Here is a 17,770-nt window from a genome sequence, read left to right as displayed (position 1 = left end):
TTTCTGCCTGTTGTGCCATTTTTATTTCCATTTTTTTGTTTCTGTTTCAATTTTGGAGCTTGCACAGGATAGATTAGCATGGAGAGCTGCATCAAATCAGTCTCAGGACTGAAGACAACAACAACAACATTCAATTGTTTGTGGTTACTTGCCAAGAACAACATGTTAGTCCTTAACACATTCTTCCAGAAGAACATAAATAGTTGGGAATCACAGAAAATAGACTCCTAATCTTAGCACAGCATTGTTTAGTTTCCAATCAAAAATATTCCTTTTTTTTTTTCAGTTAGTTACATCTTCCATATATCATTTGAAATGATGTGGAATGAGTCGTTCTACATCATTTTGATTAAAGAATTGTTCAAATAATATATGGAAGATGCAACTAACAGACAAAAATGGAATATTTTTGATTGATACTTAAACAATGCTGTACTAAGATTGGGAATCAATTATTATTTTTTGTCCTACTCATGTACCTGCATGTAATTTTTTTCTATCAGTTTTTAAGTAGAAATTCGACACTGGAATAGGTGGAATTGTTCAAGAGAAATTATTCTAAATTGGATTTAAAACTTGCTTCACTACCTGTCAGGCATTTTATGTTATTGGGCAAGTGATCAAAATTTTTTGTTGGCTGCTTTCCGAGGCATTGTCTGATTTAACAATTGGTAATAAAGGTCATTTTTCTCCCTATTGTTGTGGTTATGTACGTCACTTCTACTCAGATTGTGGTGGATTATTTATCACAAATTTCATATGTGAATATATAAGTTGTGATAGTGTAGTTGAAATGCCTAACTCCTTGAAGAGGTACCTATGCAGAGTCCATGGATGAATGCCACATATTATTTTTACTGCTCTCTTTTCTGCAATCAATTGTTTCTGAGTGATGAGTTCCCCAGAAAGTTATTCGGGCAAGACATTTGAGCGGAAGTATGCAAAATATCAGTAGGTTGATAACTTCGTTTCGAAGATGAGCAATTATACGAAGAGCAAATGTAACTGAACTTATTTGTTTGAGAAGCTCAGAAGTATTTTTCTTCCAGTTCAAGTTTTCTTCATATGTACACCCAAAAATGTGTGTGGTGCCTGTTCATGTGCTACATCTGTTGTTGGTATCTCTCTTTTTTGCTGTACGGAACTGAATCCAGCCTGTTTTTAAATTAAGGGAGAGCCCATTTTCAGTTAACAACTTAATAATTCTTTGGAAAATATTATTGACAAACCCTTCTTTTGCCTTTTCTCTAATGGGATTTATTATAACTCTAGAATCGTGTGCCGAAAGTAATGATTTTGCTTGTTGAATGTTAAGTGGAATGCCATTCAGATATGTAAGGAATAGGAGGGGACACAAACTTGAACCCTTCGGGACACACTCTGTTATTTTCCCCCAGTCATGAAAAATTTTTACCTTCCTGACAATGTCTGAATTATTCAGCACAGCATTTTGCTTTCTGTTTGTTAAGTAAGATTCAAACCAGCTATACTTATAGCCATCACTTCCATAATACTTGAGTTTTTTCAAGAGAGTAACATGATCGATTCAATCAAATGCCTTAAAAGATCACAAAAAATATCAACTGGTGGAATATTTTTTATTAAGGCTTGTACTGTTTGATGAGTGATTGTACAAGGTTATTCTAAATGATGGACCCGTTTTCAAAAATTCACATGTATTCAAGTACAAATCCAAAATGAACAAGCTTTATACCAATCAAAAGAGGAAGTTTCAAAGTTTTTGGCGGGCGGGCGGTGATGGTTTCAGAAGTGGCCGGTAGATTTCGCACAGCAATAGGGCTATCGTTCCATTTCACTGTCAGTTGTGAGTGAGATGGCAACTCTGGGGCACAGGGTTTTCTGCATTCTTGAGTTCGCAAAAAGTGGATCACAAATTTCAGTGCAGCGGGCATTTAATATCAAATTCGGTATTCAACCACCAACTCGCAAAAGCATTAGCCTTTGGTTCAAGCAATTTAAACAGACTGAGAGAGTGTGTAAAGGAAAAAGCACAGGCCAACCAAATGTGTCAGAGGATGATGTCCGACGGCTTCGAGAAAGTTTTGTGCACAGTCCCAATGAGTTAACCAATAGAGCCAGTCGAGAACTTGGAATACCATAACCAGGTGTATGTAAAGTTCTGAGACAGATTTTGCTGTTCAAGCCCTATCGATTACAACCTGTGCAGGCTCTCAGCCCCAATGACAAAGAGAACTAATTAATTACAATGATTAAATTGACATCAAACATTATGGAAAAAAGCTTTGAAACTTCCTCTTTTAAATTTTGTGGAATGAAATTTTTAATATATTCTCTTGCTTCGTCAACTGAACCATGTAATCCTGTATTTGCTGCTATGTTTAGAAAGTGACTGTTAAAGGTGCTTGCAACTTGTGAATTGTCTATCATAACATTGTCATGTACTTTAATTGTTGTGGAATCTTCCACACTGACTGGCTGTCCTTTCTCCCATTTGACAATGCTCCATGTAATTGTAATCTTACTATCTGTGATGCGCGACTCAGCGACTCCGCTATATGGTGAGTAGCAACTTTCCTTCTCATAATATTGTTACATTCCATTCTGGATTTTCCTTTGTTTAATCAGACTATCTGCATTATTTATTTCTGTCAGGACTTGCATACTTCTGGACGTTTTAGTGACTTTCCTCAAAATGCTACAGTATTTTTTGTAATGTGCAAGTAATGTCAGATCTTGACTGACGTTGACCTTTACTGTAAATTTTCCTCTTCCTTGTAAATGGGATTTTAATTCCCTTAGTTATCCACAGCTTATATGTGTCTTTTTTTTTTTTTTTTTTTTTTTTTTTTTTTTTTTTTTTTTTTTTTTTTTTTTTGATGGATCTTCTGGATAAATGTTAGGAAAACAACTTTCAAATTGTTGTTGTTGTTGTTGTTGTTGTTGTTGTCTTCAGTCCTGAGACTGGTTTGATGCAGCTCTCCATGCTATTCTATCCTGTGCAAGCTTCTTCATTTCCCAGTACTCACTGCAACCTACATCCTTCTGAATCTTCTTAGTGTATTCATCTCTTGGTCTCCCTCTACGATTTTTACCCTCCACACTGCCCCCCAATGCTAAATTTGTGATCCCTTGATGCCTCAGAACATGTCCTACCGACCGGTCCCTTCTTCTTGTCAAGTTGTGCCACAAACTTCTCCTCTCCCCAATTCTATTCAATACCTCCTCATTAGTTATGTGATCTACCCAACTAATCATCCACATTCTTCTGTAGCACCACATTTCGAAAGTTTATATTCTCTTCTTATCCAAACTATTTATCGTCCATGTTTCACTTCCATACATGGCTACACTCGATACAAATACTTTCAGAAACGACTTCCTGACACTTAAATCTATACTCGATGTTAACAAATTTCTCTTCTTCAGAAACGCTTTCCTTGCCATTGCCAGTCTACATTTTATATCCTCTCCACTTCGACCATCATCAGTTATTTTGCTCCCCAAATAGCAAAACTCCTTTAAGCATCTCATTTCCTAATCTAATTCCCTCAGCATCACCCGACTTAATTCGACTACATTCCATTATCCTCGTTTTGCTTTTGTTGATGTTCATCTTATATCCTCCTTTCAAGACACTGTCCATTCCGTTCAACTGCTCTTCCAGGTCCTTTGCTGTCTCTGACAGAATTACAATGTCATTGGCGAACCTCAAAGTTTTTATTTCTTCTTCATGGATTTTAATACCTACTCTGAACTTTTCTTTTGTTTCCTTTACTGCTTGCTCAATATACAGATTGAATAACATCGGGGACAGGTTACAACCCTGTCTCACTCCCTTCCCAACTGCTGCTTCCCTTTCATGCCCCACGATTCTTATAACTGCCATCTGGTTTCTGTACAAATTGTAAATAGCCTTTCACTCCCTGTATATTACCCCTGTCACCCTTAGAATTTGAAAGAGAGTATTCCAGTCAACATTGTCAAAAGCTTTCTCTAACTGTACAAATGCTAGAAATGTAGGTTTGACTTTCCTTAATCTCTCTTTTAAGATAAGTCGTAGGGTCAGTATTGCCTCACGTGTTCCAACATTTCTGCGGAATCCAAACTGATCTTCACCGAGGTCGGCTTCTACCAGTTTTTCCATTCGTCTGTAAAGAATTCGCGTTAGTATGTTGCAGCTGTGACTTATTAAACTGATAGTTCAGTAATTTTCACACCTGTCAACATCTGCTTTCTTTGGGATTGGAATTATTATATTCTTCTTGAAGTCTGAGGGCATTTCGCCTGTCTCATACATCTTGCTCACCAGATGGTAGAGTTTTGTCAGGACTGGCTCTCCCAAGGCCGTCAGTAGTTCCAATGGAATGTTGTCTACTCCCGGGGCCTTGTTTCAGCTTAGGTCTTTCGGTGCTCTGTCAAACTCTTCACGCAGTATCGTATCTCCCATTTCATCTTCATCTACATCCTCTTCCATTTCCATAATATTGTCCTCAAGTACATTGCCCTTGTATAGACCCTCTATATACTCCTTCCACCTTTCTGCTTTCCCTTCTTTGCTTAGAACTGGGTTTCCATCTGAGCTCTTGATATTCATACAAGTGGCTCTCTTTTCTCCAAAGGTCTCTTTAACTTTCCTGTAGGCAGTATCTATCTTACCCCTAGTGAGATAAGCCTCTGCATCCTTACATTTGTCCTCTAGCCATCCCTGCTTAGCCATTTTGCACTTCCTGTCGATCTCATTTTTGAGACGTTTGTATTCCCTTTTGCCTGCTTCATTTACTGTGTTTTTATGTTTTCTCCTTTCATCAATTAAATTCAATATTTCTTCTGTTACCCAAGGATTTCTACTAGCCCTCGTCTTTTTACCTACTTGATCCTCTGCTGCCTTCACTACTTCAGCCCTCAGAGCTACCCATTCTTCTTCTACTGTATTTCTTTCCCTCATTCCTGTCAATTGTTCCCTTATGCTGTCCCTGAAACTCTGTACAACCTCTGGTTTAGTCAGTTTATCCAGGTCCCATCTCCTTAAATTCCCACCTTTTTGCAGTTTCTTCAGTTTTAATCTACAGTTCATAACCAATAGATTGTGGTCAGAGTCCACATCCCCCCCTGGAAATGTTTTACAATTTAAAACCTGGTTCCCAAATCTCTGTCTTACCATTATATAATCTATCTGATACCTTCCAGTATCTCCAGGATTTTTCCATGTATACAACCTTCTTTTATGATTCTTGAACCAAGTGTTAGCTATGATTAAATTATGCTCTGTGCAAAATTCTACCAGATGGCTTCCTCTTTCATTTCTCTCCCCCAGTCCATATTCACCCACTATGTTTCCTTCTCTCCCTTTTCCTACTCTCGAATTCCAGTCACCCATAACTATTAAATTTTCGTCTCCCTTCGCTACCTGAATAATTTCTTTTATCTCATCATACATTTCATCAATTTCTTCATCATCTGCAGAGCTAGTTGGCATATAAACTTGTACTACTGTAGTAGGCATGGGCTTCGTATCTATCTTGGCTACAATAATGTGTTCACTATGCTATTGGTAGTAGCTTACCCACACTTCTATTTTTTATGTATTATTAAACCTACTCCTGCGTTACCCCTATTTGATTTTGTATTTATAACCCTGTATTCACCTGACCAAAAGCCTTGTTCCTCCTGCCGAACTTCACTAATTCCCACTATATCTAACTTCAACCTATCCATCTCCCTTTTTAAGTTTTCTAACCTACGTGCCCAATTAAGGGATCTGACATTCCACGCTCCGATCCGTAGAACGCCAGTTTTCTTTCTCCTGGTAATGACGTCCTCTTGAGTAGTCCCCACCCAGATATCCAAATGGGGGACTATTTTACCTCCGGAATATTTTACCCAAGAGGACGCCATCATCATTTAACCATACAGTAAAGCTGCATGCCCTCGGGAAAAATTACGGCTGTAGTTTCCCCTTGCTTTCAGCCGTTCGCAGTACCAGCACAGCAAGGCCGTTTTGGTTAGTGTTGCAAGGCCAGATCAGTCAATCATCCACACTGTTGCCCCGGCAACTACTGAAAAGGCTGCTGCCCCTCTTCAGGAACCACACGTTTGTCTGGCCTCTCAACAGATACCCCTCTGTTGTGGTTGCACCTACGGTACGGCCATCTGTATCGCTGAGGCACGCAAGCCTCCCCACCAACGGCAAGGTCCACAGTTCATGAGGGGGACTTTCAAATATTAACACAAATTTCTTATGGAGAAACTGAATTTGACATAGTCTCTCTTTCTAAATATGTCTCGTCCCACACCAACCATTTTAGCTTGCTCATAAAATGTTGTGTCCTGTTCTTTATAAGGCTCACTGTTTGGTTCGAACCTACCTCATAGTAGTAAGGCACCATACTGTTTATTTCCATGAATTGTGCATCATGGTCAGATACTATGGTCCATTAGCAATTGAGTTCATATTAATTGTTTCAACTTAAGCTCTGTCTATAAAAACATTATCAAGCAGTGTCCTACTACTTTTCTGCACACGAGTTGGAAAATTGACTACTGAAATTAAATTGAAATGCCCAAACAATAATTCTAGTTCATTTTTCCTGTCTGTATCTTTTAAGAAATCTACGTTGAAATCTCCATGAACTAATGTTTCTTCGTGTCTGACAGGCAGCTCAAAAAATGCATCTGGATTTCTCATAAATAGCTGAAAGTTTCCTAAAGGGGATCTGTAGACTTTTATAATTATCAGAGATATGTTTTTCAGTAACTCTTCACAAGCACATGATTCTAGGATCTGATCAACACAAAAAGTATTTGTTTTCAATGTTTTTGACCTTGGTGGTGGTAAGTTCCTATGGGACCAAACTTCTGAGGTCATTGGTCCCTTTGACCTTGTGTCCAACTTCTACGTATGTTGGAACTGCTCCTTTTACCATGTTAACTTCATACACTAAAATGATGCAAGGTATTTAACTTCTCAATCCCTGTGGTTACATGGTGTTCAGAGAGGGACAGAACAACTATCTCTTCAGAATTTTTCACATCTTCTAGGCATTCAATAAGTTCATCTATACTGTTTTTAAACCCCCACTGTTCTGACGAAACAAACTAATTTTATTTTTCTGGAAACTGTTATATATATTATGGTCTTCTACTGCTTTAATTTCTTTCAATATTCTCTGTCTGTAACCTGATGCTGAACTAAAATATGTGCCCCTTTGATTCCAGTAATCACAGGGATACAGGGATTTGTGTGCTTGTGCCACCCCCCGCCCCTCCTTATATTTTCTACAAAATGCTCAGGTAATCTTTTGTCCTTTTTCCTATTTAGGCGCAGGCCATGATTAGTGTATCCCCATCTCCCAATGCAGCAACAGGTGCATCACAGATATGAGACTTCATTTCAGTCAAAAGCAATTCGCCAAGCTCTTTGTTCACATGGCTAACAGCCGTATTAAGTCAGGGCTGGTCATGTCACTACAAAACTTTGACAAACACCTCATGAGCATGTGCATTGTTGCTCTTTTTTCCTCCCGGTCACCTTTAATGCTATATTCTATGTTGCTAGCCATGCTGTTTCCTGCTAAGTACTTTATGCTCACCATCAGAATCTCTGCATAAGGCCCCTTTATTCTCCTAGCATTAAAGCAATTCCTACAAGTCTACTGCACCGTATTAAGCTCAGAAACTGATTGAGGCTCTTGTCCTACTTCATTTAGCAAGTCAAATGGGATTGCTAACTGGAATTTGAAATGTGATTTCTATGATTTCCACCTTCTGTGTATTACTTGTCACCTTCTCCCAGCTCCCATTGTCTCTTTTCTCTTCAACATATGTAATTCAATATATGCCATTTCTAATGCTGCCTGGAGGCCACAAATATTTCTTCCCCGTTCCACGAATTTCTTTTCTTGACTAAGTAATCTACAACTCCATGGAAGAGCTTAATCTGACACATTTTTAGCTTCCCTGCTTCAGTCTCTCCAGTGAAACACCAACCTACAAGCCTGGCATGCACAATATTTTTTAACAACTCTCTTAAACCAATGCTGTCAGGAAATTATGTAAAGCACTATAATGCATCCAAAACAACACACAATGATTAAACGGCAAACAAAGTTCTAGCTTATAAACACTCCACCAATATTTATTCACTTAATGTAGGTTGTAAATTACGGAAAACACGAAATGAAACTCTAAAAAATACGATATTTATAACAACAATATTACTGCATTCATTGCAAAGAGGACATGTACCTTGAAGGCAAGAACTGAGGTGATCGGAGTACAAGTGGTGTAAGTCCTCAAAAATTGTTCTATTACTACGTCTTTTCAACATAATTAAATCTCCATTTCAAGTGACCATCAAAAGACAGGTGCAGTTCATGTGATAAAATTAACAAGAAGATTTAAATGGAACAGAACAAAGCTGCATTGCTGTCAATGATGTAGGAAAGAGATGTATACTCATGAAAAGCTGCTCAGGCTAGGGAGAATTTGAAATCAGATGCAGATAATATTTCAAATGACTTGTATGTGCTGACCTTTGATCTACAGAAGGCACTCCCATTTCTGAAACTGTCCGCATCAACACCATACTAAAAGAGGAATCTGTATATGTACAACTTTGGAATACATTCATTTGATGAAAAGAATGGTTTTATGTACATGTCAGTTTTAGAAATTTTTGACAAAAATTATGAAAATAATGAAATGTTGCTTACAAGCAACATTGCCAGCAGTAGACCACATCTATACATATTATAGAAAAAAATGTGTTTGCCAATAACCTCAAGCAAATGATTTCCTGTACGTGAATAATTTAATTTATAAACACATTTATGCATTCCTGCTGTGTAATAGAACTGTTTCATTTTCCCTTCTAGTTCTTTTTGCAATGGAATGTTTGGAAACAGTTCCTCTTTGGAATGAAGCACAATACTAGATTGCATTTTGAACACATGACTGTAGAATATCCAGATGGACAATAACGACAATGACCTTTGGGATCGTATACAGGTCAATGCTCCATGTTATCAAATCGGACATCTTTTGTAACATTCGGAGCTGTTGGCTTCCTCCTCTTCTTTTGTGGTGGTGTTATGTCTATTGAGGGGCTTCCTACTTCCCTTTTCCCTGAAACATCAAACCATTGGCAATATCTGCCCTGAATGACTTCAATGAGGTCTTCTTGTCCAGAGATTCTGTTCGAAATACCAGCCAGGCATTTACAACACTCAGATCTGGCATAAATCCAAACAATCTGATGTACCAATGCCAAGTTTTCATTGGTACTCTGTAGAGCTCTATCAGCATACCAGCAAGATCAACTGTTGCTTGTTGTACTGACATACAATACTGGGACAGGGCACATCAATTCTTCTTTTTTCATTGCTGTCCCATCGTTTTACTGTTGAGAGTGGTTGGACACCACAAATTGAGCTTGCAAGTGTCACGATTTTATTGTCTGCCCACCTTACTAAAATTAATTCCATAAAATATTCTGTCATCCATAGCTATAAAAGCCCCTGAAAATAAAAATGTCTACTCTGTCACGTCGTAAGCATATGTAATATACTAATGGCACATGTCCCAACTATGGGCAATTTTGCTCACAGGCAACATAAAAGTTTTATACTATTTACGTAATTCAAAACAATATTAGATTGAAATATTTCTGCTGTAAAGTCACCTCTGGGTATTTCTTCTAGAAAATCTACTAAGATTACTGCCAATTTATTGAAATCCGCTCTTCCAGAATCAAAATAAGACACCCTTGTTGCTCACACGAGGAGATCTCTGTAACACCACTGCACAAAATGCCATCTTGTGTGGAAAACCTGGAACTATTACAACAACTGGCATTCGCAGTGTGTAAAGGAACGTTGCCTGGAGGTGACAATGCCAGTAAAAGGCACTGGGAAGTGTTTGTTGTCCCATAAGCCCAACATAAATTTGATGTTGCTTGAGAGCAACACTGCCAAATAAAGGGTTAAAATAGTTCACACAATGCATACTGATGTTTTATGCACAAAGAAATAGCAAACAACCATTGTAAACTGGAAGAAAACTGTTGATGTCCACAAAGTGAATTGGCTTGACATCAGTGCATGGAGAGCAAAAAGGAATGTGCGTGTTCACCAAAATACAAAAACGGCATCAAACCTGATATACAGGTCCATGAAATTAATTTGACAAGGAAAGGTAAAAGAAGACCAGTAGTCAGCTATTGGAACAAGACCTCTATAAGCAGTGTTGAGTAGTTACAGATGGAAAGAAGAAAAGTTTGTCGGATTTGCTGCCTTTAATTTTTCTCATACAGCTCTCTTTCTTCAAACATACTTCTTGCATTGCAAAAACACGTCAGAAACAGTTTGTTGAAAATGATGCTGAGTCTGAAGGTATTGATGAATTGTTCCATATGTGAATACATAGGTAAATGTATTCAGTATAGGAACATATCTGAAGGTATTAAACATCGAGCTGTTATATTGTGTACAATTTTGTTTGCATTTTCAGGAGACTACTGAAGCAAGTCAGTTTTTTCCATTGCGATCATTGTTGCCGTTTCCAGTTCGTGTATGCTGTTTGCATGTCTGTTTCAAAATAAAGTAAATTATGTTTGTAAAGTTTATGCTGTCTTTTTACTTTTATTACCCTCTAACATCTCTGAACTTGCACCATTTGCATTCTGAATGCCTCAAATATTGGAAATTAAAAAGACCGGGAGTCAGACACAGGCTGGCCACTGAGCAGCCAAATGTATTTTGCTTTGGCGACTCTTCCGGGAATGGCTTGATTAAGTGTAGGAAAACCATGCCTCACTCCCTCATATACCCTGTTTTGTGTAGTTGTATTATTTCCAGAGAAAACTCCATTCTTAAATACTGGGAAAATAACTGAAAAAACTGTGACTGTCTTGTAGTAATTAACAGCCTATTACGTAATAATAAACTCTCCATTTTGTCTGTAAACCTCACACCATTATATCTTATATCATCACTTAATTTCTTTGTGGGTTTTGTTAAGTTCTTGATTCATTTTCAATTACTACATAGTTTCTTTGCTGGGTGTAGATTCTTCATTCTACAACACATTACAAAATGTGAATAAAATATTTGAAACAGTAACTATCTCAAGATCTAGGGCATGTAAAATAAATGTAAATGTGTGTCCTTGTGTAATCATGTACACTGTTCCATCAATAACCAAGAATCAACTCCTTTAAACTGATATCATTGCTAACAACACAATATTGAACCCACACCTGCATAAAATAATTTTCTTTAGATCTGCTCAAAGCTGTGTGTGACAAAATTGAAGTTTTGAAAACAATGCTAAATAAATTGTGTATTTTCATAATCCATCCTTTATAATTGTTCTGATAAATTATGTCTTGATATCTATCTTTTTCATATTTAATTTTCAGAGAACCCTACTATTATGCATGTCGCCATCTGACAAGCATGTACAGAGATGTGGAGGACTGGCAAAGTGAGCTGGAAAATTCAAAGTGTAGTGGCTGGAGAATCTCTTCCGCTAACAGAAACTTTGAGATATCCTCCAGGTAAGTGATCAATTGAATGGTGTGTCATAGAATATCTGCTTTTGATTTCAACAAGTAAGGAAAGGATAGATTGCAACATACAATCCTTTCCATTGTTTGTTTTTGATTTCAGCTTTGTGTAAAATGTAACACTGTAATCCTTTCTACAATTTTTATTCAGTTGGATGTTTGTGTAAGTGACACAATGTTATAGAATAATAAGTAATAAGACCCAAGATTAAACCTGTGTGCCCGGCTGGGACCTTTGTCTTTCATCGGTAAGTGCTACCTTGCACCTTGTCTACAAAAGGCGAAGGTCTCGGGTTCAATTACTGATCAGGCATTCAGTTTTAATCCACCAGGAAGTTTCAAATCAGCCCACACACTACTGCAGAGTGAAAATATGCTCTGGAAGACTCACAACTTTGAAAGCAAAATTTCTATGTTAAGTTGTAACTTACCAACCTGGTTCATATGCCTCTACCTCGTATGTCTCGTAGAATATCCACCTTAATTCTCATTCTGTGATTATTGATTATGATTAACTAGTTTTAAATGATGTACACAGAACTGTAGAATATTTCATTTCTCTTCGCATTTGTTAACATACGGTGTAATTTGATGATCAGCTTTATAAACTATAGGACAGATGTCTTTGCTTAGGTCAGTTAGATACACAAACTTGAAGAATGTTCAGAATTTTTTCAAGTGGCAGCAATCAACAAAGCAACTGTACATTTTACGAGATTCACTATGAACTTCACATAGTCATTACTCACTCATATTTATACATTCATATTACCAAGCTCTGACCAACTGACATAGTAACTGTACAGTTTGTATAACTGGCACAAATTACTTAAGACTTTGTACATGACACCTATTCAGAGATGCTTGTGCATATTACAGAAATTACAAACTGTTAAAGTTATTCCATTTTAGATATTAACATAAAAACAGGAAAATTGAAGGGGATAAAAATCCAATAGTCAGTGAAGTAAGTTTAACTAATAGAATGGCAAAACCCTTGCTACTACCTTACGAGAGTGAAGTATTAATGTGCGTGTGATTCCTTTAGTTTGCCAAAAAGTTTCTAAAAAGTGTGTTCTTCTAATTGGAATAATTAACAAACTAACAAATTATTTTTTAAAATTTTTATATTTTTGGAAATAGAAAAACTGTGGCTCAGGATTTTGGATTTGAACATTTCTGATCATGAAAATTACAAATAACTGTTGAAATATGAAGTTTTTAGGAAAAGTAAAACATTTGTTGAAAAGTGGAAGATGAGGGCTATTAACCTTGACCGCTACATATGTGCTCTCTGCATCCTGTGCAGAAAGCAGCATTTGTTATGGCTGTACTGCTCGCCAAATGCTGGTGCCTGCACTGGCGTTCCAGCCGATATGAAATACTTTTAATCTGATTTTTCAAAAACTGTTAGCAAAAAAAATGGACTTTTGTACGTATTAAGTGTGATATCTTCATTCAGTAAACAACCAAATAACTTTTTGCTATTCCTGGTACTTACTGTGCTGCATCAGATTAAGTAAAACATTACACAAAATTTTAAATATTAGCAGAAGTAGAAATTCATTGGGTAAACAGGATGAGATTTTCAGTCTGCAACAGAGTGTGCACTGATATGAAACTTCCTGACAGGACCTTTGCCTTTCGTGGGCAAGTGCACTTTCCCACAAAAAGTGAAGGTCCCAAATTCTAGCCTCGGTCCGGCACATAGTTTTCATCTGCCAGGAAGTTTCACATTGTGTAAACGTTGCATTTGGTTGATTTTAGCCCATGCATTGCAGTGAATGAAATGTAGATAAGACATTGAGATCTTTTTTTGAAATTGAGAGCAGAACGACGTCTTTTTTTTATTATGTGATGGATAGCTGCGCGCAATGCACCCATTCATGTCCTTGTGTGTTTCAAATCATGTGGTCATAACAGTTGTCATATCTCATAACAGTTCAAGATATTGAAACAAGATTTTTACAAATGATAGCACACAACGGCACATATGTTATATGATAAATACTCAGAACTTTTTTATTCACTGGGTTATGGTATAACTTGTCCACAGCAGTGAGAGATCAGTGGCTCAGGACGCTTACACACCTCCACAGTACTGTAGGAAATCCAAGCAGTGTGTGTAAACCTGCCACAGCACCTGAGGAATGGCGTAGCAGGACATTTATCCATGTCCACATCAGTGAAAGTATTACATGTAATACTCTCGTAATTAGTCTTCTCTTCATATAGCAAATCCCCACAACATTATTCCTCTATGACGAGATCAAATTTGATTAAACTTCAGCATCTGAGTAAAGTGTCATTGGATGTAAAATATTCGCGCAAATTTGATGATTCTGTCATTGAATTAGCAAAGCTACAACTGCAATTATACATCATGCTCTAGGGAAATTATATAAATCTAAATCCTGATCAACAGATCTTAATTTATGCTATGTTTCCAATTATTGCCATACTACTCTGTGAAAGATAGTGTAGTGGATCTCCAAAAAGTGAAGGTTTTAAGGAAGGAGAGAAGGAAAAGTGAAATGGAATAGAGGAAAATTATAATGAAGGACGAAGTGGTGAATGTTCAAACAGGTTGTGAGGTTAGAAGGAGAAATGTCAGAAGTAGTGTAACCAATACGGAAAGCTGTAGAGACAATAAGGAGTAATGGTGAGATTGAGTGAGCAATGGAGAAAAAACATTTAAACTGTCCAGAAATTATGGTTTTAGCTACTACAAAAGTAATTTTGGCTGAATTTTTGTGAATGCCTTTGCAAAACTTGACAAAATTGATCAAAAATGTAATTTTTTACAGTTTGCCTATGTGGCTTATAGTACCTGAGTCACTGCCAGACAAGCAGCTGATACGTGCAGCATCACATTTCCAAGGTCATCGCCCACCATTGTGGGTCTGGGGCACTTCAGAAGGTGCTGCTTTGGTGCGCATGGCTGAGCTGCATGCAACTACTACTGACAGGCAAGTAATGTTTCTTCATAATAGTACACAGAGTAAACACTGACTCCACTGTGTATTTGAGCCTAATGGGTGAGTTACTCAGTGTTGTTTTGATTCTCTCAGAGGAACAGTAATCATGCACATAAATCTCTTATTCATTACAGAGACAGTGAATACTATAGTTTTACTTACACTTTTATGTATACAATATATGATTAAAAAAGTTAGCCTGTAATGTAGTTTTGCGCATAAGTGACTGAGTAATACTAAAGGAAATAATATAGGAAAAAAATCAGATATGCATTTTTGAGGCATTATGCTTGCCTTTGTCTGTAAAATTATTAATTTATAAAATCCAGTTGTGAAAATTTATCTATGTGACCATTATCAAGTGGAATACTGTGAATTTCAATAATAGAGTGTAAGTGATATTTACGTGGCTGTTACATCATGCCATGGCAGATAGGCAGAAAAATAACTTGCAAATAACAACATATTACCCACATTGTGCTTCAGCACATATCAAAGAGTAAAATATATCTGACTTCTATGTGTGGCAGTATCACATCCGTTTGTTGGATATTTTAGCTTCAAGAATGGGTCTACATTAATTAGGAACAAAACTGTGATAATCCTGTTTTGCCATTCCAACCTCACTGCACCTCACCACCTGCACCATAACAGAAAGTGAGGCACAGGCTCACTTCGTTATGCGCAGCTTGCCTGCACCAATGCTTGGTAGCTTATGTCTGACCGCCAAGTGGTAGCACGGTCGATTGTTAAAGGAAGCATTGCATCAAGGTCAACATGTGCAGTCGACAGACAGCACCACCTTGAGAAACTGACTAAAAACCTACATTATTTAATCCTAGAGTTGGATGCACTTATTTTCGTTCTGTTGTGATTTCGCTCTCTTGTCTCTACTCTTAAGCCTCTCGATACCTCCTCGGACTTAGCATGGATAGTACTTGCCTTCATTTGGAACTTCTTCTTCTACATCCACATACATACATAGTCTGCAAGCCACCACATTGTGTGTGGTGGAGGGTACCTAGTACCACTACTAGTCATTTCCACTCACAAATACAGCAAGAGAAAAACGACTGTCTACATGACTCCACACGAGCCTTGATCTCTTTACTCTTATCTTCAAGGTGCTGACACAAAATATATGTTGTTTGATGGCCTGGAGGCTCGGCACGAGAATTTCGGAAACTGCGTTATTTATTGGATGTTCAGGGATTGCTGTGGTGAGTGGCTTCAACTTGATACGAAACCAAGGGGAAACAATGTCCAGACTTCCGTGGGGTTGGGCAGCCATCCCTCATTACAGATGTCGGACGTCATAGTCTGGGCCGATGGGTAAAATAGGACAGTTGGTGAACTGTGGTGGAACTAACATGAGACTTTAATGCTGGGTGGATACGAGTGTGTCTGAAAACACAGTGCACTGAACATTCCTAACAATGGGCCTCTGCAGCCAATGACCCATGCATGTGCCAATGTTAACACCACGACATCAGCAATTAAGCCTGAAATGGGCACGTGACCCTCGGCACTGGATGTTACAATTGTGGCAGAACATTGCATGGTCTGATGAATCTCAATACCTTCATCATGATGCCAATGGGAGGGCACATATCCGTCATCTTCCAGGGGAACAGCTCCTTGACACCTGTACTGCAGGACAGAGACAAGCTGGCGGCAGCTCCATTATGCTCTGGGGAACAGTCATGTGGCATCCATGGGTCCAGGGGAGCTCTTGCAAGGCACGATGACAGCCGAAGAGTATTGTACACTGCTTGCAGACGACGTACATCCCTTCATGACGATTATGTTTCCCAACAGCAGTGGCATTTTTCAGCAAGAGGATGTACCATGTCACAAAGCCAGGAGTGTGATGGAGTGGTTCGAGGAACACAGTGGTGGGATCCAAGTGTTGTTGATCAAGTATCAAGATTCTGGTTCACTGGCATGTCTGGTGGCCAAGGGTAGTTTGTGAGATTGAACATTTAATTGCTGCTGGCCCTAAATGTTTAGGCTGTTGCACAGCAGTGTTATTCTCTGTGGACAGAGCCCTCACCGGCAAGGGAGCGTGTCAAACTAGATTTCACGGGCACTTTTTGGATGCTTACAGGTTGGTGGTCATAGGTGCCTACTCGATTTCCATGCATGGCAAACTACCACTCTAAGATGGTGGAATCGATAGTGTGGGCCCTAACCTAGATCTTCCCCACTGAAGATCTCCCTTGCACCATAATGATAGACAGCAGGTCACAGTTTATCTCACAAATTTTCAAGATTTTAGTGCACAACATAGTGTCCATGACGTCAGAGCACTCTCCTTTCACTCTTGGTTGAAAGGGGAGGCAGAACACCTTCCATGGACTCTTAAGACAAATGAAGTAGTGCATTGGAGACGCCCTAGTGAAAGATTTTTCTCAGTTCTTATAGGTCCAGCTCAGTTGATGAGAAGATCCCAACTGAACTGCTCTACAGGTGCTAGCCATACATGGTGCTGAATCCCCGCAGCCTGCCCTGATATCTCCAAGGGCACCGACATCACTGCAATACACACCAGGATCCTCGTCCGAGCTCATGCTTTTGCTTGCCACAAGTGCTCGATTGCAGCAGTCGTCCATGGCTAGTGGAGTAGGAGAATCTTCATGCTGCAGATGGAGGACAGGCTGGTGGCCTGCCATTGAAATCAACTCCACCCAGGGCCAGGGAATTGGCCTCCACACATAAATCGTGAGCCTTCCTCTCTCTATGGATTCAGGTCCTCACCTTCTCCGTTCTTGGGACCCTTCTCTGATTCTGCCCCCACCTCATACGTTGAGTACAATCTTGCCTACTTCACCCATCTCCAATGGTTTTTCCAGCCCTGTGCACCAATGTCAGGGCCCGGGTGTGGACGAAATTCAGCAGGAAATGGTGGTGCCAAATGGTCAGCAGATTCCGTACCAGCCAATTCCTACTCCTACCCTCCAAGGCGCCGGATTTCTTCGTGAATCCAGCTCCAGTATTAGCATCCATGGTCATCTGCCTGTGTTGGAGCCATCACCATCAGGCTGATTTTTGGACTGTGGAGGAAGGACGCTGGATTTCCACAATCTCACAGTCACCCTGGCAAGGGGAAAGAATTGTGGAAACCTTCTATTACCAATCCGATCGCACCAGCACCTCACCGATCATTACCATAACAGTACGCAAGCTGCTGGCTCAACTCATTAAGATTCAGCTCATCGGCACCCAGCAGCTCAGATCTGGCCACCAG

General features: G+C 38.9%; 1 protein-coding gene across 1 annotated transcript in view; it reads left to right on the top strand.

The window, feature by feature from the left end:
* Positions 1–17,770, top strand: part of LOC124622213 (myotubularin-related protein 10-B) — a 115,215-nt gene that overhangs the window by 13,769 nt on the left and 83,676 nt on the right. Inside the window, exons 6-7 of the mRNA XM_047147860.1 lie at positions 11,399–11,536; positions 14,353–14,514. Of these exons, the coding sequence (XP_047003816.1) occupies positions 11,399–11,536; positions 14,353–14,514 (300 nt within the window). The remainder of the gene's footprint in view (positions 1–11,398; positions 11,537–14,352; positions 14,515–17,770) is intronic.

The sequence above is a fragment of the Schistocerca americana genome, chromosome 7 (assembly GCF_021461395.2).
Source record: "Schistocerca americana isolate TAMUIC-IGC-003095 chromosome 7, iqSchAmer2.1, whole genome shotgun sequence".
Lineage (NCBI taxonomy): Eukaryota > Metazoa > Arthropoda > Insecta > Orthoptera > Acrididae > Schistocerca > Schistocerca americana.
The sequence above is the reverse complement of the archived record's forward strand: the minus strand, read 5'-3'. Positions and strand labels throughout refer to the sequence as shown.